The 22,723-nt window shown below is 60.3% G+C and overlaps 1 protein-coding gene across 1 annotated transcript in view; it reads right to left on the reverse strand.

Moving 5' to 3' along the window:
- The window catches only part of PRR12 (proline rich 12), a gene marked incomplete at its 5' end in the record, with an annotated part of 33,770 nt that overhangs the window by 1,449 nt on the left and 9,598 nt on the right, over positions 1-22,723 (reverse strand). Inside the window, 14 exon segments of the mRNA XM_083882146.1 lie at positions 695-790; positions 1,980-2,108; positions 3,938-4,035; positions 4,877-5,002; positions 6,984-7,333; positions 8,396-8,526; positions 9,492-9,608; positions 10,997-11,163; positions 11,287-11,349; positions 12,810-12,935; positions 13,484-13,586; positions 14,129-14,161; positions 14,163-14,729; positions 18,500-21,882. Of these exon segments, the coding sequence (XP_083738272.1) occupies positions 695-790; positions 1,980-2,108; positions 3,938-4,035; positions 4,877-5,002; positions 6,984-7,333; positions 8,396-8,526; positions 9,492-9,608; positions 10,997-11,163; positions 11,287-11,349; positions 12,810-12,935; positions 13,484-13,586; positions 14,129-14,161; positions 14,163-14,729; positions 18,500-21,882 (5,489 nt within the window).

The raw sequence follows: 22,723 nt of genomic DNA on the forward strand, positions 1-22,723 counted from the left end.
AGGAGGGGCAGGGAGTGGTCAGCGGGGTGGCCGTGGTGGCCACAGGGATGGGGAGTGGTCAGCGGGAGGGATGGGAGGGGCAGGGCGTGGCCACAGTGATAAGGGTGGTCAGTGACACGGTCAGCATGAAGGGGATGGTCAATAGGACACAGGTGTGGTCAGCAGGGTGGTCGTGGTGGCCACAGGGATAGGGAGTGGTCAGCAGGGTGGTCGTGGTGGCCACAGGGATGGGGAGTGGTCAGCGGGGTGGCCGTGGTGGCCACAGGGATGGGGAGTGGTCAGCGGGGTGGTCAGGGGTGGCCACAGGGATGGGGAATGGTCAGCGGGAGGGATGGGAGGGGCAGGGCGTGGCCACAGTGATAAGGGTGGTCAGTGACATGGTCAGCATGAAGGCGATGGTCAATAGGACACAGGTGTGGTCAGCGGGGTGGCCACAGTGGCCACTGGGATAGGGAGTGGTCAGCGGGGTGGACGTGGTGGCCACAGGGATGGGGAGGGGTCAGCGAGAGGGAGGGACAGATGACACGGGGCGTGTCCCAGGTGAGGGGGGCGTGTCCCAGGTGAGGGGGGCGTGTCCCAGGTGACAGGGGCGTGTCCCAGGTGTCAGGGCCATGTCCCAGGTGTCACAGGGGCGTGTCCCAGGTGTCGGGGGCGTGTCCCAGGTGACAAAGGGGCGTGTCCCAGGTGCGCTCACCTCGTCCTTGCAGCGCAGGAAGGTGTGGTACTTGTAGTGGTGCAGGGAGTGGTACAGCGTGTACAGGAACGACTTCTCCACCTCCACCTTGAACTCCTGCGGGGACACCTGGGCTCAGGGACCCCCCAGACCCACCTGGGAACCCCCCAGACCCACCTGAGACCCCCAGGGACCCCCAAACCCACTTGGGACCCCCAAACTCACCTGGGATCCCCAGGGACTCCCTGAACCCACCTGTGACCTCCCAAAACTCACCTGTGACCCCCCAACCCACTTGTGGCCCCCCAAACCCACCTGGAACCCCCAAATTCACCTGGGAACCCCCAAACCCACCTGGGATCCCCAAGGATCCTCCAAATTCACCTGAGACCCCCCCCAAACTCACCTGTGACTCTTCTGGTGACCCTGAAATTCCTCTGGGACCCCCAAAACTTACCTGTGATCCCTTTGGGACCCCCAAAATTCACCTGTGATCCCTCTGGGACCCCTCAAGACCCTCTGTGACCCCTTTGTGACCCCCCAAACCCACCTGTAACACCCCAAAACTCACCTGGGACCCCCCTAGCGATCCCCAAAACCCACCTATAACCTCCAAAACTCACCTGTGACGCCACTGGGACTCCCCAAAACTCACCTGTGACCCCTCTAGAGACCCCTAAAACCCTCTGGGAGCCCCAAACCCACCTGTGACCCCCAAAACTCACCTGTGACTCCTCTGTGACCCCCAAAACCCACCTGTGACCCTCCAAAGCCCCCTGTGACCCTTCTAGGACTCCTAAAACTCACCTGTAACTCCTCAAGAACATTCCAAACCCCACCTGTGACCCCTCTGTGACCCCCAAACCCCCCTGTGACCCTCCAAATCCCACCTGTGCCCCCCGTACCTGTGGTTTCCCCACGCTCCTCTTGACCTTGCTGAGGGTTTTCCTGTTGTAGGGGTCTGCATGGACCCCCCAGACCCATCTGGGACCCCCCAAACCCCTCTGTGACCCCCCAGGACCCCCCAAACCCCCCGTACCTGTGGTTTCCCCACGCTCCTCTTGACCTTGCTGAGGGTTTTCCTGTTGTAGGGGTCTGCATGGACCCCCCAGACCCATCTGGGACCCCCCAAACCCCTCTGTGACCCCCCAGGACCCCCCAAACCCCTTGTACCTGTGGTTTCCCCACGCTCCTCTTCACTTTGCTGAGGGTTTTCCTGTTGTAGGGGTCTCCATGGACCCCCAAACCCACCTGGGACCCCTCTGTGACCCCCCAAACCCCTCTGTGACCCCCAAACCCCCCGTACCTGTGGTTTCCCCACGCTCCTCTTGACCTTGCTGAGGGTTTTCCTGTTGTAGGGGTCTCCCCCCGGGCGCAGCCTCACCAGGGACTCGGCGGGCTCGGCGTGCAGCTGGGGGAACGTGTGCAGGGCCTCCTGGGCGGGGGAAAGGGGACAGCGGGGTCACCTGGGGGCACCTGAGGGTCACCTGGGGGTCACCTGGGGGTCACTGAAACACCTCGGGTCACCAGGGGTCACCAGGGGTCATCTGAGGGTCACTGAGGGGTCACCTGAGGGTCACTGAGACACCTCGGGTCACCAAAAAGACACCAAGGGTCACCAGGGGACATCTGAGGGTCACTGAGGGGTCACTGAGGGGTCACCTCAGGCCTTGGGGTCACCTGAACCACCCTCAGGTCACTCAGGGGTCACCTGAGGGTCACTGAGCCACCTTGGGTCACCTGAGAGACACCTGAGTTCACCAGAGAACACCTGAGGGTCACTGAGGGGTCATTGAGGGGTCACCTCAGGCCCTGGTGTCACCTGAACCACCCTCAGGTCACTGAGGGGTCACTGAGGGTCACTGAGACACCTCGGGTCACCAGGGGACACCAGGGGTCACCTGAGGGGCACTGGGGGTCACTGAGACACCTCGGGTCACTGTGGGGTCACTTCAGCCCAGAGGGGTCACTGCGGGGTCACCTCAGCCACCCCTGGGTCACTGAGGGGTCACTGAGCCACCTCAGTCACCTCAGGGGTCACCAGAGCCACTCTCAGGTCACTGAGGGGTCACTGAGGGGTCATTGAGGGGTCATCTCAGCCCCAGGGGTCACTGAGGGGTCACTTCAGCCCCTAAGGTCACTAGAGGGTCAGCAGAGGGGTCACTGAGCCACCTCAGGTCACTGAGGGGGCAGTGAAGGGTCACCAAGGGGCACTGAGGGGTCACCTGAGCCACCTCAGGTCACCTCAGCCCAGAGGGGTCACTGAGGGGTCACCTCAGCCCAGAGGGGTCACTGCAGGGTCACCTGAGCCTCACGGGGTCACTGGAGGGCACTAAGGGGTCACTGAAGGGTCACCTCAGCCCCAGAGGTGACTGAGGGGTCACCAGAGGGTCATTGAGGGATCACTGAGGGGTCACCTGAGCCACCTCAGGTCACCTCAGCCCAGAGGGGTCACTGAGGGGTCACCTGAGCCCCACAGGGTCACTGAGGGGTCACTGAGGCGTCACCTCAGCCCAGAGGGGTCACTGAGGGGTCACCTGAGCCCCACAGGATCACTGAGGGGTCACTGAGGGGTCACCTCAGCCCAGAGGGGTCACTGAGGGGTCACCTGAGCCACCTCAGGTCACTGAGGGGTCATTGAGGGGTCAGCTCAGCCCCACAGATCCCCCCTGAGGGCCCCACAACAGCCCCTGAGAGCCCCCCAACCCCAGAGCGACCCCCAAACCCCACAGATCCCTCCCATAAACCCCCCAGCCCCACAGATCCCTCCCATATACCCCCCCAGCCCCACAGATCCCCTCCCCAACCCCACAAATCCCTTCCATAACCCCCCAAACCCCTCCCAGCACCCCCCAAACCCCACAGATCCCTTCCCAACCCCATAAATCCCTTCCATAACCCCCCCAAACCCCCCCAGATCCCCCCCAAACTCCCACAGATCCCTTCCAGTGCCCCCCAAACCCCACAACAGCCCCCATAGATCCACCCAACCCCACAGATCCCTTCCCAACCCCACAAATCCCTTCCATAACCTCCCCAAAACCCCACAGATCCCCTCCCAACCCCATAAATCCCCTCCAGATCCTCCCCCAGCCCCACAGATCCCCCCCATAACCCCCCAAACCCCTTCCATAATCCCTGAAAACCCCCCAGAACCCTTCCCAACCCCACAAATCCCTTCTGTAACCCCCCCAAAACACCCCAAACCCCCCCAGATCCCCTCCTGGGACCGCTCCCAGCCCCATAGACCCCCCCCAGACCCACCTGCAGGCTGGGGTTGAGGGTCACCCTCTTCAGCACCTTCTTCTTGTGGTCGTTGAGGATCCCGTCGATTTTCCTCATGGGGGGCAGGTACAGCTCGTCTGGGGAGGGGGAGATGGGGGGCTCAGGGGGGTCCTGGGGGGCTCAGGGGGTCCTGGGGGGCTCAGGGGGGTCCTGGGGGGTCTCAGGCGGTCCCTGGGGGGTCTCAGGGGGGTCCTGGGGGGCTCAGAAAGGTCCCTGGGGGGCCTCAGGGGGATCCTGGGGGTTTAGGGGGGTCCTGGGGGGCTCAGGGGGGTCCTGGGGGTTTAGGGGGGTCCTGGGGGGCTCAGGGGGGTCCTGGGGGGACTCAGGGGGGTCCTGGGGGGCTCAGGGGGGTCCTGGGGGGCTCAGAAAGGTCCCTGGGGGGCCCAGGGGGGTCCTGGGGGGCTCAGAAAGGTCCCTGGGGGGTTCAGGGGGATCCTGGGGGAGCTCAGGGGGTCCTTGGGGGTTTAGGGGGGTCCTGGGGGTCTCAGGGGGTCCCTGGGGGGGCTCAGGGGGGTCCTGGGGGGTCCTGGGGGGCTCAGGGGGCTCCTGGGGGGTCTCAGGCGGTCCCTGGGGGAGCTCAGGGGGGTCCTGGGGGGGTTCAGGGGGTCTCAGGGGGTCCTGGGGAGGCTCAGGGGGTCCCTGGGGGTCTCAGGGGGTCCTGGGGGGCTCAGGGGGTCCTGGGGGGGCTCAGGGGGGTCCTGGAGGTTCGGGGGGGGTCCTGGGGGGTCCTGGGGGGCTCAGGGGGTCCTGGGGGGGTTCAGGGGGTCTCAGGGGGGTCCCGGGGGTCTCAGGGGGGTCCCGGGGGTCTCAGGGGGTCCCTGGGGGGCTCAGGGGGTCCCTGGGGGGCTCAGAGGGTCCCTGGGGGGCTCAGAAAGGTCCCTGGGGGTCTCAGGGGGTCCCGGGGGTCTCAGGGCTCACCGTTGGTGTCCTCCAGGGCCTGGATCATGTCGGGGTCCAGGGCGGTGCTGACCAACATCTCCACGTAGCTCCGGTACATTTCCTTCATGGCCCGAGTGTTCAGCACCCGCCCCGGGGGGGCCCGCTCTGGAATGGGGATGGGGGCTTTAAGGGGCGGGGCCTGAGGGGGACACGCCCACAGACCCCAAAATCTCCCCAAAATATCCCCAAAATCTCCCCAAACCACCCCCAGGAGCTCTGGGTGTTCAGCACCCGCCCCGGGGGGGCCCGCTCTGGAATGGGGATGGGGGCTTTAAGGGGCGGGGCCTAAAGGGGGACACGCCCACTGCTCCCCCCAGGTGGAGCAAAACCCAGAGGGGCAGGGGCACCTCTAAATTACCTTAAAATATTGCCCCAAAATCACCCCAAAATACCAAAAAATATCTCTCCCTAATCCCCCCCTAAAATCTGAAAATTACCCGAAAATACCTAAAAATATCCCCCCAAAATCACCCCAGGGATGTCAAAATCCCCCCACCCAAAACCCCAAAATCACCTCAAAAAACTATATCAGGAACTCCAAAATCTCCCCCCAAACCCACTCCAGGGATCCCCAAAACCACCCCAAAATAACTATCCCAGAGATCCCCAAAAATTACCCCAAAATATCCCCCAAAATCAACCCAGGGACTCCAAAATCGCCCACCTAAACTATCTGAAATCACCCCCAAAATCTATCCCAGGGACCCCAAAATCACCCAAAATTATCCTCCCAAAACCACTACATTGATCCTCAAAATGACCCCAAAATACCTAAAAATATCCTCCCCCAATCCCCCATCTGAAACCTGAAAATTACCCCCAAATATCCCCCAAAATCACCTCAAGGACCCCCCCAAAATCACCTCAAAATTGCCCAAAAATATCCCCCCAAGATCCCCCTCTAAAACCTGAAAATCACCCCAAAATATCCCCTGAAACCACTCCAGGGAGTCAAAATTCCTCCCAAAATCACTCCAATATACCTAAAAACATCCCCCCATCCCAAATTCTGCCCTCCCCTCCCCAAATTCCAGAATTCTCTCCCCAAATTTCGGAATTCTCTCCCCAAATTCCGGAATTCTCTCCCCAAATTCCAGAATTCTCTCCCCAAATCCCAGGATTCTCTCCCCAAATTTCAGAATTCTCTCCCCAAATTTCAGAATTCTCTCCCCAATTCCGGAATTCTCTCCCCAAATTTCGGAATTCTCTCCCCAAATTCCGGAATTCTCTCCCCAAATTCCAGAATTCTCTCCCCAAATCCCAGGATTCTCTCCCCAAATTTCAGAATTCTCTCCCCAAATTTCAGAATTCTCTCCCCAATTCCGGAATTCTCTCCCCAAATTTCGGAATTCTCTCCCCAAATCCCAGAATTCTCCCCCAAATTCCAGAATTCTCTCCCCAAATTTCCGGATTTCTCTCCCTAAATTTTGGAGTTCCCCTCCCCAAATTTTGAGGTTTCCCTTCCCAAATTTCAGGGTTCCCTCCTCCATTTAGGGTTTCCCTCCCCAAATTTCAGATTTCTCTCCTCAAATTCTGTCCTCCCCTCCCCAAATTTTGGAATTCTCATCCCAAATTTCGGGGTCCCCTCCCCAAATTTCAGTGCTCCCTCCTAAATTTCGGGCTCCTCTCCACAAGTTTTGGAATTCTCTCCCCAAATTTCAGAGTTCTCTCCCTGAATTTTGGGTTTCCCTCCCCAGATTTTGGGGTTCTCCCCCCAAATCCCGCCCTCCCCTCCCCAAATTTTGGAATTCTCTCCCCAGATTTTGAAATTCTTTCCCCAAATTTTGGAATTCTCTCCTCAAATCTGAGGCTCCTCTCCCCAAATTCGGGGCTCTCCTCCCCAAATTTCAGGGTTCTCTCCCCAATTCCGGTCTCCCCTTCCCCAAATTTGGGTTTCCCTCCCCAGATTTTTGGGTTTCCCTCCCAAATTTCATCCTCCCCTCCCCAAATTTCAGAATTCTCTCCCAAATTTCGGAATTCTCTCCCCAAATCCCAGAATTCTCTCCCCAAATTCCAGAATTCTCTCCCAAATTTCGGAATTCTCTCCCAAATTCCAGAATCCCCTCCCCAAATCTGGGTCCCTCACCCTCCTCGCTCTGGGGGTCGGGGCTGGACTCGCTCTCCGATGTCGTCGCCGCCTCCTTGAGCCACTTTTTCCTCTTTTTGGGGGGCGGCTCCGCCTTCACCTTGGGGGGTCTGGCCTTGGCCTTGGGGGGCGCGGGGGGGCGGGGCGGGGGGGGCGGGGCCTCCCGCGGGGGGGGCGGGGCCTCGCTCTTGGCGGCTTTTTCAGCTTTCGGGGGGTTTTTCTCGTTTTTCGGGGGTTTTTCGGGTTTTTGGGGCGTTTTCTCGGGTTTCGGGGGGTTTTTCTCGGGGGGCTCCGGGTTTTTGGGGGGGGGAGGGGGTTTGGGGGCGCTGGGCTTGGGGTGGGGTTGTCTCCTGGGGAGAGAGGGGGAAATGGGCGGGGTTAGAGAGGGTGGGGCCAGGTGTGTCCCAGGTGTGTCCCAGGTGTCCCAGGTGTCCCCAGGTGTGTCCCCAGGTGTCCCAGGTGTCCCCAGGTGTGTCCCCAGGTGTCCCCAGGTGTCCCAGGTGTCCCCAGGTGTGTCCCCAGCTGCCCCAGGTGTCCCCAGGTGTCCCAGGTGTCCCCAGGTGTCCCAGGTGTCCCCCAGGTGTGTCCCCAGGTGTCCCCAGGTGTGTCCATAGAGAGCCCCAGGTGTGTCCCAGGTGTCCCCAGGTGTGTCCCCAGGTGTGTCCCCAGGTGTGTCCCCAGGTGTGTCCCAGGTGTCCCCAGGTGTGTCCCCAGGTGTGTCCCAGGTGTGTCCCCAGGTGTGTCCCCAGGTGTCCCCAGGTGTGTCCTCAGGTGTGTCCCCAGGTGTGTCCCCAGGTGTGTCCCCAGGTGTGTCCCAGGTGTCCCCAGGTGTGTCCCCAGGTGTGTCCCAGGTGTCCCCAGGTGCCCCCAGGTGTCCCCCAGGTGTGTCCCAGGTGTGTCCCCAGGTGTCCCAGGTGTCCCCAGGTGTGTCCCCAGGTGTCCCCAGGTGTGTCCTCAGGTGTGTCCCCAGGTGTGTCCCCAGGTGTGTCCCCAGGTGTCCCCAGGTGTGTCCCCAGGTGTGTCCCCAGGTGTCCCCAGGTGTGTCCCAGGTGTGTCCCCAGGTGTCCCCAGGTGTCCCCAGGTGTGTCCCCAGGTGTGTCCCAGGTGTCCCAGGTGTCCCCAGGTGTGTCCCAGGTGTCCCCAGGTGTCCCCAGGTGTGTCCCAGGTGTGTCTCAGCTGTCCCCAGGTGTCCTCAAGTGCCCCCAGGTGTGTCCACATGTGTCCTCAAGTCATTCCAGGTGTGTCCAAGTGTCCCAGGTGTGTCCCAGGTGTGTCCCCAGCTGTCCCCAGGTGTCCCCAGCTGTCCCCAGGTGTGTCCCAGGTGTGTCCCAGCTGCCCCCAGGTGTCCCCAGGTGTGTCCCCAGGTGTCCCCAGCTGTCCCCAGGTGTCCCCAGGTGCGGCAGGTGTCCCACCTGAGGGCCAGGGGCCGGTGCCAGGGTTTCCTGGAGCAAACTCTCACATAATCCTTCTTGTTGACGTTCTCCAGGAACTTCACGTAGAGCCGCTGGTAGCGGTGCTTGGCGTCCCCAAAGTACCCCAAATACTGAGGAGGGGGCACAAAATCGGGGGTCAGGGGCACCCCAAAATCATCCAAAATCACCCCAAAATCGCCAAAAAAATCCCCCCAAAAATATCCCCAAATAGCCCCAAAATAGCACAAAATATACCCAAAATCATCCCAGGTTTTGGTGTTTGGCGTCCCCAAAATACCCCAAATACTGAGGGGAAAAGGGGGGAAAATGGGGGTCAGGGGCACCCCAAAAATACCCGAAAATTCCCCCCAAAATACCCCAGAGACCCAAAAACACCTGGGATGTTTTTGGGCTGGTTGTTTCGGGCTGGTTTTGGGTGCTCTGGGTAGTTCTTGAGGGTGTTTTGGGTTGTTTTTGAGGCATTTTGGGCTGGTTTGGGCTGGTTTTGAGGGGTTTTGAGCTGTTTTTTGCTGTTTTGGGGCTTTTTTGGGCTGTTTTTGTGCTGTTTTTGAGCTGTTTTGGGCTATTTTTGGGATGTTTTGGACCATTTTTGGGCCATTTTTGTGCTATTTTCGGGCTGGTTTTGGGTGTTTTGGCCCATTTTGGGCTGGTTTGGGCCATTTTGGGCTGTTTTGGGCCATTTTGTGCTGTTTTCGGGCTGGTTTTGGGTGTTTTGGGCCATTTTGGGGATCTTTTGGGCCATTTTTGGGCTGTTTTTGGGCTGGTTTGCGCTGTTTTGGGCCATTTTTGTGCTATTTTTGGGCCATTTTTGGGGTGTTTTGGGCCATTTTTGGGGTGTTTTTGGGGCCAGTTTTGGGGTGTTTTGGGCCTTTTTGTGCTGGTTTTGGGCTGGTTTTGGGCCATTTTGGGCCATTTTTAGGGTGTTTTGGGCCAGTTTGGGGCTGGTTTTGGCCGTTTTTGGGGTGTTTTTAGCCATTTTTAGGGTGTTTTGGGCCGTTTTTGGGCTGGTTTTGGCCATTTGGGGCCGGTTTTGGGCCATTTTGTGCTGATTTTGGTGGTTTTGTGGCACACTCACGTTGCTGGTGGCGCAGAACTGCCGCTGCCCGTCCTTGATCTCGGGGGTGAATTTCTGCAGCAGAGCTTTCTGCACCCTCCAGATGGGGGGCGGCTCCCGGCCCGTCTGCAGCGCCAGCTGGGGGGAAAAATGGGGGTCAGGACCCCCAAAAATACACCCCAAACCCACCCCAGACCCCCCAGATCCATCCACAGTCAAAGGAAACCCCAAAATCCTCTAAAATCCCCAAAAATTCTACCAAAAATGGGGTTCAGGCTCATCTGCAGCACCAGATGGGGCAAATTCTGGGGGTCAGGGGGGTCCTGGACCCCAAAAATCCACCCCAAATCTCCCCAAAATCCCCCAAATCCCCCAGACCCAGCCAGAGAAACAGGGACCCCCAAAATCCCCTAAAGTTCCCCAAAATTCCACCAAAAACGGGGCTGAGGCTCATCTGCAGCACCAGCTGGGGGGAAATTTGGGGGCTCAGGGGGGTCAGGTCCCCCAAAATCCACCCCAAATCCCCCAGATTCATCCAGAGCCATCCAGAGAAACGGGGATCCCCAAAATCCTCTAAAATCCACCAAAATTCCACCAAAATCCCTCAAAATTCCACCAAAAAGGGGGTTCAGGCTTGTCTGCAGTGTGAGCTGGGGGGAAAATGGGGGGTCAGGGGGGTCCTGGACCCCCAAAATCTCCCCCAAAATCCCCCAGACTCATCGAGAGTCACAGAAATCCCCCAAATCCCCCCAGGGACCCCCCAAATCCCCCAAAATTCTACCAAAAATGGGGTTCAGGCTCATCTGCAGCACCAGATGGGGCAAATTCAGGGGGGTCAGGGGGGTCCTGGACCCCCAAAATCTCCCCCAAAATTCCCCAGATTCATCCACAGTCACAGAAATCCCCCAAATCCCCCCCAGGGATCCCCAAAACTCCCCAAAATCCCCCCAAATTCCACCAAAAATGGGTCCCAGGCCCCTCTGCAGCACCAGTTGGGGGAAATTTGGGGGGTCAGGGAGGTCCTGGACCTCAAAAATCCCCCCCAAAATCCCCCAGACTCATTGAGAGTCACAGAAATCCCCCAAATCCCCCCAGGGACCCCCAAAGGTCCCCAAAATCTTCCAGTCAGAACCAGTTAAAAACCAGTTCCTGGTGTGGAGTCTCCCCCAGTTCTCCCAGTGACTCCCAGTGCCTTGTCCTGACTCCCAGTGACTCCCAGTATAACCCAGTCCCTCCCAGTGCCTTTCCCAGTCCCTCCCAGTGCCCCCCAGTGACTCCCAGTGCCCCCCAGTGCCTTTCCCAGTAATTCCCAGTGAATCCCAGTGCCCCTCAGTGCCATATACTGACTCCCACTCCCTTCCAGTGACTCCCAGTATATCCCAGTGCCTCACCCTGAGGGCAGGGATGTCCTCCACCCTGACGACGAACTCGTCCCTCTCCCTGAAGATCCCCTCTCCCAGTGCCCTGTACTGCCCCCCAGTATAACCCAGTGCCCCCCAGTATACCCCAGTGACCCCCAGTCTCACCCTGAGGGCAGGGATGTCCTCCACCCTGACGACGAACTCGTCCCTCTCCCTGAAGATCCCCTCTCCCCCGCTCTCCTCCTCGTCGCTGGTGTCCCCGCAGACGGCGGCCGTGCCCTGTTTCTGGGCCAGGTGCAGGGCCCGGCTGTCGGGGGGCTCGGGGGGCTCTGGGGACCCCTCCCCGCCCCCCCCCGCCCCCACCGGGCTGGGGGAGCCCCCCCGGGCCGGGAGCCCACCGGGGGGAGGGGGAGGGGACCCCGCGGGGAGGGGGGGGGAGGGGCCGGGGGCGTCACCCTGGGGGGGGTCGGGGGGAGGGGGGGGAGGGCTGGGGGGAGGGGCCTCCGGCGGGGGGGCGGCTGTGGGGAGAGAAAAACATCCGTTAGGGGGGTAAAGGTCCTGGAAGGGCCATAGGAGCCAATGGAAGGTCCTGGAAGGGCCATAGGAGCCAATGGAAGGTCCTGGAAGGGCCATAGGAACAAATGGAAGGTCCTGGAAGGGCCATAGGAGCCAATGGAAGGACCATGGGAACCAATGGAAGGACCATGGGAACCAATGGAAGGTCCTGGAAGGGCCATAGGAGCCAATGGAAGGTCCTGGAAGGGCCATAGGAGCCAATGGAAGGTCCTGGAAGGGCCATGGGAACCAATGGAAGGTCCATAGGAACCAATGGAAGGACCATAGGAACCAATGGAAGGTCCTGGAAGGGCCATAGGAGCCAATGGAAGGACCATGGGAACCAATGGAAGGACCATGGGAAACAATGGAAGGTCCTGGAAGGGCCATAGGAACCAATGGAAGGTCCTGGAAGGGCCATGGGAACCAATGGAAGGTCCTGGAAGGGCCATAGGAGCCAATGGAAGGGCCATAGGAACCAATGGAAGGTCCTGGAAGGACCATAGGAACCAATGGAAGGACCATAGGAACCAATGGAAGGTCCTGGAAGGGCCATGGGAACCAATGGAAGGTCCTGGAAGGGCCATGGGAACCAATGGAAGGTCCTGGAAGGACCATGAGAACCAATGGAAGGTCCTGGAAGGTCCTGGCAGATCCCTGTGAAGCCCTGGAAGGTCTCTATGAACCCCTGGCAGGTCCTGGAAGGTCCCTATAAACCTCTGGAAGGTCTCTATGAACCCCTGGAAGGTCTCTACAGGTCCAGGAAGGTCCTGGCAGGTCTCTATGAACCCCTGGCAGGTCCTCAAAGATCCCTATAAACATCTGGAAGGTCCCTATGAATTCCTGGCAGGTCCCTGTGAACCCCTGGAAAGTCTCTGTGAGCCCTGGAAGGTCTCTATGAACCCCTGGGAGGTCCCTATGAACTCCTGACAGGTCCTGGAAGGTCCCTATGAACCTCTGACAGGTCCCTATGAACCACCCCTGGAAGGTCTCTGTGAGTCCTGGAAGGTCTCCATGAACTCCTGACAGGTCCTGGAAGGTCTCCATGAACTCCTGGAAAATCCCTATGAACTCCTGGAAGGTCTCTACGAGCCCTAAAAGGTCCTTGAAGGTCCCTATAACCCCCTGACAGGTCTCTATGAACCCCTGACAGGTCTCTATGAAGCCCTGGAAGGTCTCTATGGGTCCTGGAAGGTCTCTATGGGTTCTGGAAGGTCTCTATGGGTCCTGGAAGGTCTCTATGGGTCCTGGAAGGTCTCTATGGGTTCTGGAAGGTCTCTATGGGTTCTGGAAGGTCTCTATGAACTCCTGGCAGGTTCCTGCTCCCCCTCAGCATCTCCCCCCAGGTCCTGTCAGGTCCCTATGAACCCCTGGCAGGTCCTGTCAGCTCCCCCAGGTCCTGTCAGGTGTGTACCCCTCTCACCGTGCGCCTCGGGGGGCTCCCTGCGCTCGGGGGGCTCGTCCAGGGCGGAGATGGCGGAGCTGATGCTCTTCTGCAGGTCCTGGTTCTTGCTGACAGAGTCCTCCTCGTCCGAGGAGAAGGAGGGCCCTACACACCCCTGACAGGTCCTGGCAGGTCCCTATAAACCCCTGAAAGGTCCCTATGAACCCTAACAGGTCCTGGAAGGTCTCTATGAACTCCTGACAGGTCTCTATGAACCTCTGGCAGTTCTCTATGAACTCATGTAAAGTCTCTATGAACCCCTGGAAGGTCTCTACAGGTCCTGGAAGGTCTCTACAGATCCTGGACAGGTCCTGGAAGGTCCCTATAAACCCCTGACAGGTCTCTATGAAGCCTTGGAAGGTCTCTATGGGTTCTGGAAGGTCTCTACAGGTCTGGACAGGTCCTGGAAGGTCTCTACAAACCTCTGGAAGGTCTCTATGAACTCCTGGAAGGTCCTGGAAGGTCCCTATAACGCCCTGATAGGTCTCTATGAACCCCTGGCAGGTTCCTGTGCCCTCCCAGCAGATCCTGGCAGTCCCTATGAACTCTTTGAAGGTCCTGTCAGGTCCCTATGAAGCCGTGGCAGGTCCTGCCAGCTGTGTACCCGTCCCCATCATCTCCCCCAGGTCCTGTCAGGTGTGTACCCCTCTCACCGTGCGCCTCGGGGGGCTCCCTGCGCTCGGGGGGCTCGTCCAGGGCGGAGATGGCGGAGCTGATGCTCTTCTGCAGGTCCTGGTTCTTGCTGACAGAGTCCTCCTCGTCCGAGGAGAAGGAGGGCCCTACACACCCCTGACAGGTCCTGGCAGGTCCCTATAAACCCCTGAAAGGTCTCTACAGGTCCTGAAAGGTCCTGGAAGGTCTCTATGAACTCTTGAAAGGTCTCTATGAACTCCTGGAAGGTATCTATGGATTCTGGAAGGTCTCCATGAACTCCTGGAAGGTCTCTACAGGTCCTGGACAGGTCCTGGAAGGTCCCTATAAACTGCTGACAGGTCTCTATTAACCCCTGAAAGGTCTCTATGAACTCCTTACAGGTCTCTATGAACTCCTGAAAGATTCCCTATGAACTCCTGGAAGGTCACTACAAGTCTGGACAGGTCCTTGAAGGTTTCTATTAACCCCTGACAGGTCCTGGAAGGTCCCTATAAACTTCTGCAAGGTCCTTGTGAAGCCCTAGAAGGTCTCTATGACCCCCTGGCAGGTTCCTGCTCCCCCTCAGCAGCTCCCCCAGGTCCTGTCAGCTGTGTACCCGTCCCCATCATCTCCCCCAGGTCCTGTCAGCTGTGTACCCCTCTCACCGTGGGCCTCGGGGGGCTCCCTGCGCTCGGGGGGCTCGTCCAGGGCGGAGATGGCGGAGCTGATGCTCTTCTGCAGGTCCTGGTTCTTGCTGACGGAGTCCTCCTCGTCCGAGGAGAAGGAGGGCAGCGTCTCCAGGTTCCTCTTGAGCTCCTCGTCCAGGCGCTTGCAGGGCGAGGGACAGGCCATCACCAGCCCCTCGCCGTCCCCTCCCGCCGCCGCTCCTCCCTCCAGGGACCCCCCCAGCACGGCCGGGGGGAAGCTGGGGGGTCCCGCGGGGGCTTTGGGGGGCTTTGGGGAGGGGCTGGGGGGCAGCGGGGGCTGCTGGCGCTTCCCGGATTTGAGGAAGTCCAGGAAGGAGGCCATGAACCCGGATTTCACCTCCGGCTGCTTCTCCTCGGCCTCGCGGAGCCGCTGCCGCAGCCGCGCCTGGGGGGGCTCTGCCGGGGAGACCCCCTCGGGGGGCACCGGGAATGGGGCGGGGGGGGCTGCAGGGGGGGCTGGGGGGGCCGAGGGGGGGGGCAGGGAGGGGAGGGGCGCGGGGGGAGGGGCGGAGGAGGGAGGGGGAGGGGCGGAGTCGGGTTTGGAGACGGCCAGTTTGATCTGTGGGGAGAGAAAAGGGGGTTACTGGTTTGTACTGGGAGCCTTTGACCCATCCATGAACCCCCCCAGGTACAGCCAGTTTGATCTGTGGGGAGAGAGGGAGAAACTGGGGTTACTGGTTTGTACTGGGAATGATGGAATCATCCACTAACCCCCCCAGGCACGGCCAGTTTGATCTGTGGGGGGAGAGAGAGAGACTGGGGTTACTGGTTTGTACTGGGAACTTCTGACCTGCCCCTGACCCCCCCAGCACGGCCAGTTTGATCTGTGGGGAGAGAGGGAGAAACTGGGGTTACTGGTTTGTACTGGGAATGGTTGAACCATCCATGAACCCCCCAGGCACAGCCAGTTTGACCTGGGGTGTTACTGGTTTATACTGGGAACTCATAACCCCCCCCATGAATCATCCCTGGACACCCCCAGTTTGACCTGGGGGGTTACTGGTTTGTACTGGGAATGGCTGAACCTCTCATGAACCCCCCAGGCATAACCGGTTTTATCTGTGGACAGAGACTGGGGTCACTGGTTTATACTGGGAGCCTCAGTTTGATCTGGGGGACACAAACTGGGGTCACTGGTTTATACTGGGAGCCCCAGTTTGATCTGGGGGACAGAAAAAACCCAAATTTTGGATGATTTTGGGACCATTTGGGGGAAAAACCCCCAAATTTTGGGTCATTTTGGGACCATTTGGGGAAAAAAACCCCAATTTTGGGTCACTTTGGGACCATTTCGGGGGAAAAACCCAAATTTTGGGTCATTTTGGGACCATTTGGGGAAAAAAACCCCAATTTTGGGTCACTTTGGGATCATTTGGGGGAAAAACCCCCAATTTTGGGTCATTTTGGGAGAAAAAACCCCAAATTTTGGGTTATTTGGGACAGTTTGCAGCCCAGTAAACCCCCCAAACCCCCAACTCCTCACCTCAACCACCTCCAGGTCACCAATAACCCAATTAACAACCATCATTAACCCCTTAATGCCCAATTTCGGATAATTTTGGGACAGTTTGGAGCCCAGGAAGACCCTCAAACTCCAGGTCACCAATAACCCAAATTTCGGGTCATTTCAGGACCATTTCAGCCCCAGCAAACTCCTCAAACCCCCCAACTCCTCACTTTGACCACCTCCAGGTCACCAATAACCCAATTAACAACCATCATTAACCCCTTAATGCCCAATTTGGGGTCATTTTGGGACAGTTTGGAGTCCAGCAAGACCCTCAAACCCCCAAACTCCTCACCTCAACCACCTCCAGGTCACCAATAACCCAAATGACAACCACTATTAACCCCTTAATGCCCATTTTTGGGTATTTTAGGCCAGTTTAGGTCACTTTAGGACCCCCAAACTCCTCACCTTGAGCGGCTTGAGCGGCTCCAGGCCGTCGCCGTCGTCTCCCCCCTTCCTGCCGCGGCCTCTCCCTCTGCCCCGCGGCCTCTTGGCGCCGTCGGGGAACCCGGGGGGCTCTGGGGGCCTCAGACCCTCAAAACATCCCCAAAACCTCCCCAAAATCCCTCAAAACCACCTCAAAATCCCTCAAAACCTCCTCAAAACCCCTTTTTCGCAGCACCTTCACCTCCAATCCCACTGAGAACCCAAACTCCTCACCTCAACAACCTCCACTCCTTATCTCAACATCCTCCAGGTCACCAATAACCCAATTAATAACCATTAATACCCAATTCTGGGTCATTTTAGGACCATTTAGAGCCCAGTAAACCCCCCAAACCCCCAACTCCTCACCTCAACCACCTCCAGGTCACCAATAACCCAATTAACAACCATCATTAACCCCTTAATGCCCAATTTCGGATAATTTTGGGACAGTTTGGAGCCCAGGAAGACCCTCAAACTCCTCACCTCAACCTCCAGGTCACCAATAACCCAAATTTCGGGTCATTTCAGGACCATTTCAGCCCCAGCAAACTCCTCAAACCCCCCAACTCCTCACTTTGACCACCTCCAGGTCACCAATAACCCAATTGATAACCATTATTAACCCCTTAATGCCCAATTTGGGGTCATTTTGGGACAGTTTGGAACCCCTCAAACCCCCCAAAACCCCCAAACTCCTCACCTCAACCACCTCCAGGTCACCAATAACCCAATTATTAACCATTAATAATCACTAATAGACCAATTAATAACATTAATAACCATTAATACCCCATTTTTGGGTCATTTTGGGACAGTTTGGAGCCCAGGAAACCCTCCAAACCCCCAACTCCTCACCTCAACCACCTCCAGATCACCAATAACCCAATTGATAGCCATTATTAACCCCTTAATGCCCAATTTTGGGCCATTTTAAGACCCTTTGGAGCCCCCAAACCCCCAACTCCTCATCTCGACCACCTCCAGGTCATCAATAACCCAAATTCTGGGTGACTTTAGGACTCTTTGGAACCCCTCAAACCCCTCCAACTCCCAACTCCTCACCTCAACCACCTCCAGGTCACCGATAACCCAATTGACAACCATTATTAACCCCTTAATGCCCATTTTTGGGTATTTTAGGCCAGTTTAGGTCACTTTAGGAGCCCCAAACCCCTCACCTTGAGCGGCTTGAGCGGCTCCAGGCCGTCGCCGTCGTCTCCCCCCTTCCTGCCGCGGCCTCTCCCTCTGCCCCGCGGCCTCTTGGCGCCGTCGGGGAACCCGGGGGGCTCTGGGGGCCTCAGACCCTCAAAACATCCCCAAAACCTCCCCAAAATCCCTCAAAACCACCTCAAAACCTCCCCAAAATCCCTCAAAACCTCCTCAAAACCCCTTTTTCGCAGCACCTTCACCTCCAATCCCACTGAGGACCCAAACTCCTCACCTCAACAACCTCCACTCCTTATCTCAACATCCTCCAGGTCACCAATAACCCAATTAATAACCATTAATACCCAATTCTGGGTCATTTTAGGACCATTTAGAGCCCAGTAAACCCCCCAAACCCCCCAACTCCTCACCTCAACCACCTCCAGGTCACCAATAACTCAATTAACAACCATTATTAACCCCTTAATGCCCAATTTGGGGTCATTTTGGGACAGTTTGGAGCCCAGGAAGACCCTCAAACTCCTCACCTCAACCTCCAGGTCACCAATAACCCAAATTTCGGGTCATTTCAGGACCATTTCAGCCCCAGCAAACTCCTCAAACCCCCCAACTCCTCACTTTGACCACCTCCAGGTCACCAATAACCCAATTGATAACCATTATTAACCCCTTAATGCCCAATTTGGGGTCATTTTGGGACAGTTTGGAACCCCTCAAACCCCCCAAAACCCCCAAACTCCTCACCTCAACCCCCTCCAGGTCACCAATAACCCAATTATTAACCATTAATAATCACTAATAGACCAATTAATAACATTAATAACCATTAATACCCCATTTTTGGGTCATTTTGGGACAGTCTGGAGCCCAGGAAACCCTCCAAACCCCCAACTCCTCACCTCAACCACCTCCAGGTCACCAATAACCCAATTGATAGCCATTATTAACCCCTTAATGCCCAATTTTGGGCCATTTTAAGACCCTTTGGAGCCCCCAAACCCCCAACTCCTCATCTCGACCACCTCCAGGTCATCAATAACCCAAATTTTGGGTGACTTTAGGACTCTTTGGAACCCCTCAAACCCCTCCAACTCCCAACTCCTCACCTCAACCACCTCCAGGTCACCGATAACCCAATTGACAACCATTATTAACCCCTTAATGCCCAATTTAGGGTCATTTTAGGCCAGTTTAGGTCACTTTAGGAGCCCCAAACCCCTCACCTTGAGCGGCTTGAGCGGCTCCAGGCCGTCGCCGTCCTCTCCCCCCTTCCTGCCGCGGCCTCTCCCTCTGCCCCGCGGCCTCTTGGCGCCGTCGGGGAACCCGGGGGGCTCCAGGGGCCGGATGCGGGGTCTGCCCCGGGGCCGGGGGGGCCCTTCCCTCTTGGGCTTGGTGGGTTTCCTGCCGCGTTTCTTGGGCGCGGGGTGGGCGCCGGGGTGCGGGCAGAAGTCGATGTCGCCCATGGGGGTGAGCGGGGCGCGGCGGCAGCTGGAGATGAGGTCGGGCAGGAGGTCGGGGAGGCGCCGGGAGTTCAATCTGATGTCGGCGGGCACGTCCGCCTTGTCCTCGTCGTCCTCGAACTCGTATTCCTGCGCGTAGGTCTTCTTGGGAGGGGGGAAAGGGTCCCGCTTGCGCAGCAGGTGGAAGGAGGAGGTTTTGAGCAGCTTTTTGGGTTTGGAGGAGCAGAAGAGCGGGGTGCTGAGAGGAGGAGGGGGCTTGGGGCCGCCCTCGCCCGTGCTCTGGATCAGCCCCAGCGGCTCCGCGTTCACCGTGGAGGGCAGCTCGTGTTTGGGGGGCTCCAGGCTGCCCAGCTGGGGGGGCTCACCCCCCGCGGGACCCCCGTCCTGGGGGCAGAACGAGGGGTAGCTCTGCCCCATGTCGTAGGGAGGGGGCGGCTTTAACCCCTCTGCTCCCCGCGCCTCCAGCCCGGCGTTGGCGTTTCCATCCTCCTCCTCCTCCTCCTCCTGCGCCTTGGGGAAATCCTCGGGCGGGGGGCCGAACATGTCCTCCATGCCGGGGAAGAAGCCGCGGTCCTCGTCCTGCAGCAGCGCGTCGGGGAAGCAGATGGAGGTCAGCGGCACGAAGCGCCCCTTGCCCCCCGCGGGGCTCCCGCTCTCCGAAAACTGGTCCTTGGCCTCGGCGGGCACGGCCGGGACGCCCCCCTCGGGGTCCAGCAGGTGTCCCGGGGGTCCCTGCACCCCCGCGCCCTGCCCCAGGTGGGATTCCAGCCCCAGAGGGGGCTCCAGGAAATCCTGGATCTCCTGAGGCGCCGGCAGCACCTCCATGGAGTCCGGCGGCAGCGGCGGCGGCGGCGGGTCCAGGCCTTGCTGGCGCACCTGGTGCAGGTGAGCCTCCAGCAGCAGCTGCGGGGACGGAGCGGCCGGAGCGGCCGGAGCGGCCGGAGGGGCGGCGGGAGGAGGAGGAGGCGGCGGAGGAGGAGGAGGGGGAGGCATCCTCTGCTGCTCCAGCAGGTGCACGTCCAGCGGGGCGCGGCCTTTGGGGCGCGGGTGCAGCTGGCTCTGCGCCGTGTGGGTCAGCACCGAGGGCAGCAGGGACCCCCCCAGCTCCGGGGGCGGCTCCAGCAGGAGGTTGTGCGGCTCCAGCGGCGGCCCCTCGCCCACCAGCCGCCCGTGCTCGGGGGTTTTGGGCAGGTACGAGTGAGGAGGGGGCGGCTGCCCCAGCTCTTTGCCGCCGCCCAGGTGTTCAGGCGGCTTTTTCAGCTCGTACGAGTCCAGCGCCGGCGGGGGCGGCTGGTGGCCGTAGTGGACCACCGAGGTGGCCGCCAGCCCCTCGCCGCCGCCGCCCTTGCCTCGCTCCGGCTTCTTCTTCTCCTTGAGCAGCGCCAGCTCCAGCGGCGCCTCCAGGTTGGAGTTGGGGCGGATGACGCTCTGCAGCTGGTAGCGCTCCTCCTTGCCCAGCGCCCCGCCGTAGCCCCCCAAGGCCTTGGGCCGCTCCTCGCAGCCCCCCAGCCCCTCGCGGGGCGGGCTGGGCGCCTGCAGCAGGTGCTGGATCAGGAAATCCTCGTCCTCGCTGCGCTCCGCCGCCAGCAGCTGCTCGGCCGAGTCTCCTTTGCCTCCTTTGCCGAAACTCGGCGGCGCTCCGGGCGCGGGGGGCGGCGGCTGCCTGTCCAATCCCCCGGGACCCCCTCCGTAGCCCTGCGGGGCCATGAAGGACGGGGACAGCACGGAGCCCAGGTATTTCTGCGACTGCCCCGGGGACTGTCCGCTCTGCGGGCGGGCGGCGGGCGGCGACTGCAGCGGGCGGATGATGGGCGAGGGGCTGGAGCCCCCCAGGCCGGCGTAGGGCAGCGGCGGGCCGGGCATGGCCGGGGAGTGCCCGGTGCTGTAGCTCAGCGAAGGGCTGGCTGTAGGTAATCCTTGTGAGGGGGCGGGCGGGCCGTACCCCCCGGGCTGAGCCCCCTCGGGCTGCACGCCGTAGGGCAGCGCCTGCAGCTGCTCGGGGGAGTAGGTGCCGCCGGCGCTGACGCAGGGCTGGAGCCCCCCCTGCGCTCCGCCCTGCGCCCCGCTCTGGTACCCGCCGCTCTTCGCGCCCAGCTCCGCTCCCTGCGCCCCGCTGAAGCCCCCCGAGGGCTGCGCCGCTCCCCCGAGGCTCTGGGGGGCTCCGGGGGTGTTGTATCCTCCGGGCGCTGCCCCCATGGCCAGCAGGCTCTGCGGGGGCTGTCCCGGCGAGTAGGCGGGCGACTGGCTGGCGATCACCGAGCTGGCCTTGGGCGTGCTGGGCGTGTAGCTGCTCTGGCACTTGGGCGTGTTGGTGGAGCGCGGCGGCGGCTGCCGGGAGGCCGAGAAGCTCTTGGATTTGCCGCCGGCCCCGCCGGCCCCGCCGCTGCCGGCCGCGCTGGCCGCGCTGTAGGCCGGGGACTGGATGATGGGCCGGTAGCCGGGCTCGGGGCGAGGGGCCGCGGCGGCGGGTTTGGGGGGCTGCTGCGAGCCCTCGGAGCTGGCCGGGGACTGCTCGCCCAGCGGGCTGCAGGACAGCGGGGCGCGGTGCGGCACCTGCTGGTATGAACCGCCGCAGCTCAGGTAATGCTGCAGGCTGTGGGCCGGGGCCGGCGCCAGCTGAGCCTGAGCCCCGCCGGGCCGCTGGTAGTGCTTGATCACGCTGTCCTGTCGCGATATGGCGCGATCGCCGCCGCCCCCGCCGCCTCCGCCGCCGCCTCCTCCTCCTGCGGCTCCTCCGCCGAAGACGGGAGCGTTGTAGAGCTGCGGCGGCTGCTCGGAGGGCGCGGGGAGAGGAGCAGAGAGCAGGTTGAACTGCGACGAGCCGGGCGCGGGGCGGTACGGAGGGGTCTGCGCCGGCAGCGCCGAGCCCAGCACGGCGGAGCCCAGGCGGTCGAAGCCCAGCGAGGAGGGCACGGCGGGCTGGGCGGGCTTGATGTGCAGCAGAGGGTCGTGCGGGGACAGCAGCCCGTTGGAGCCGGGGCTGAAGGCGGCCTCGGGGAGGCTCAGGGGGGACCCCACCGGGAAGCTGCGGCCCCCGAAGGAGGCGGGGTGCTGGTAGGGGCCCAGCGCCGAGGAGGACGGGAAGGTGCCCGAGCCGGGGAGGGCTCCCGAGATGAAGAGTTCGGCCGGAGCTGGAGTGTGCATGGCTGGGGAGGGGGGACACTGAGGTCAGAGGGGATGGGGGGAGTGGGGACTGCCCTGGGGAACGTGGGGACCCCCTGGGATAAGTGGGGACCACCCTGGGGTAAATCGGGACCCTTTGGAGTAAATGTGGACACCCTGGGGTAAATGGGGAGCCCATGAGGGAAGGTGGAGACACTTTTGGGATAAATGGGGACCACCCTGGGGAATGTGGGGATGACCCTGGGGTGCATGGAGACACCCTGAGATAGTGAGGACCACCCTGGGGTATGTAGGGACCCCCTGGGATAAGTGGGGACTCCCTGGGGTAAATGGGGACCCTCTGGGATAAATGAGACCCCCCTTGGAATAAATGGGGACCCCTGGAAGAAATGGGACCCCTCTTGGAATAAATGGGGACCCCCTAGGGTAAGTGGAGAGCCCAGTAGGGGAGGTGGGGACACCCCTGGGGTGGGCAGAAACTACCTGGGATAAATGGGGACCACCCTGGGGTAGGTGGGGACACCCTGGGGTATGTGGGGACCCCCCTGGGATAAGTGGGGAGCCTATTAGGGAAGGTGGGGACACTCATGGAGTAAGTGGGGACACCCCCGGGGTGGGCAGAGGGTTCCTGGGATAATGGGGACACCCCTGGGGGAAATGGGACCCATCTGGGATAAATGGGGACCCCTTGGAATAAATGGGGACACCTGTCAGGTAAATGGGGACCCCCTGGAATAAATGGGGACCCCCTGTGATAAATGGGGACCTCCCCGAGAATAAATAGGGACCCTTTGGAATAAATGGGGACCCTCTGTGATAAATGGGGACCCCCCGGAATAAATGGGGACTCCCTGGAATAAATGA

This window comes from Zosterops lateralis (genome assembly GCF_965231275.1).
Source record: "Zosterops lateralis genome assembly, chromosome: 37".
Taxonomy (NCBI): Eukaryota; Metazoa; Chordata; class Aves; order Passeriformes; family Zosteropidae; genus Zosterops; species Zosterops lateralis.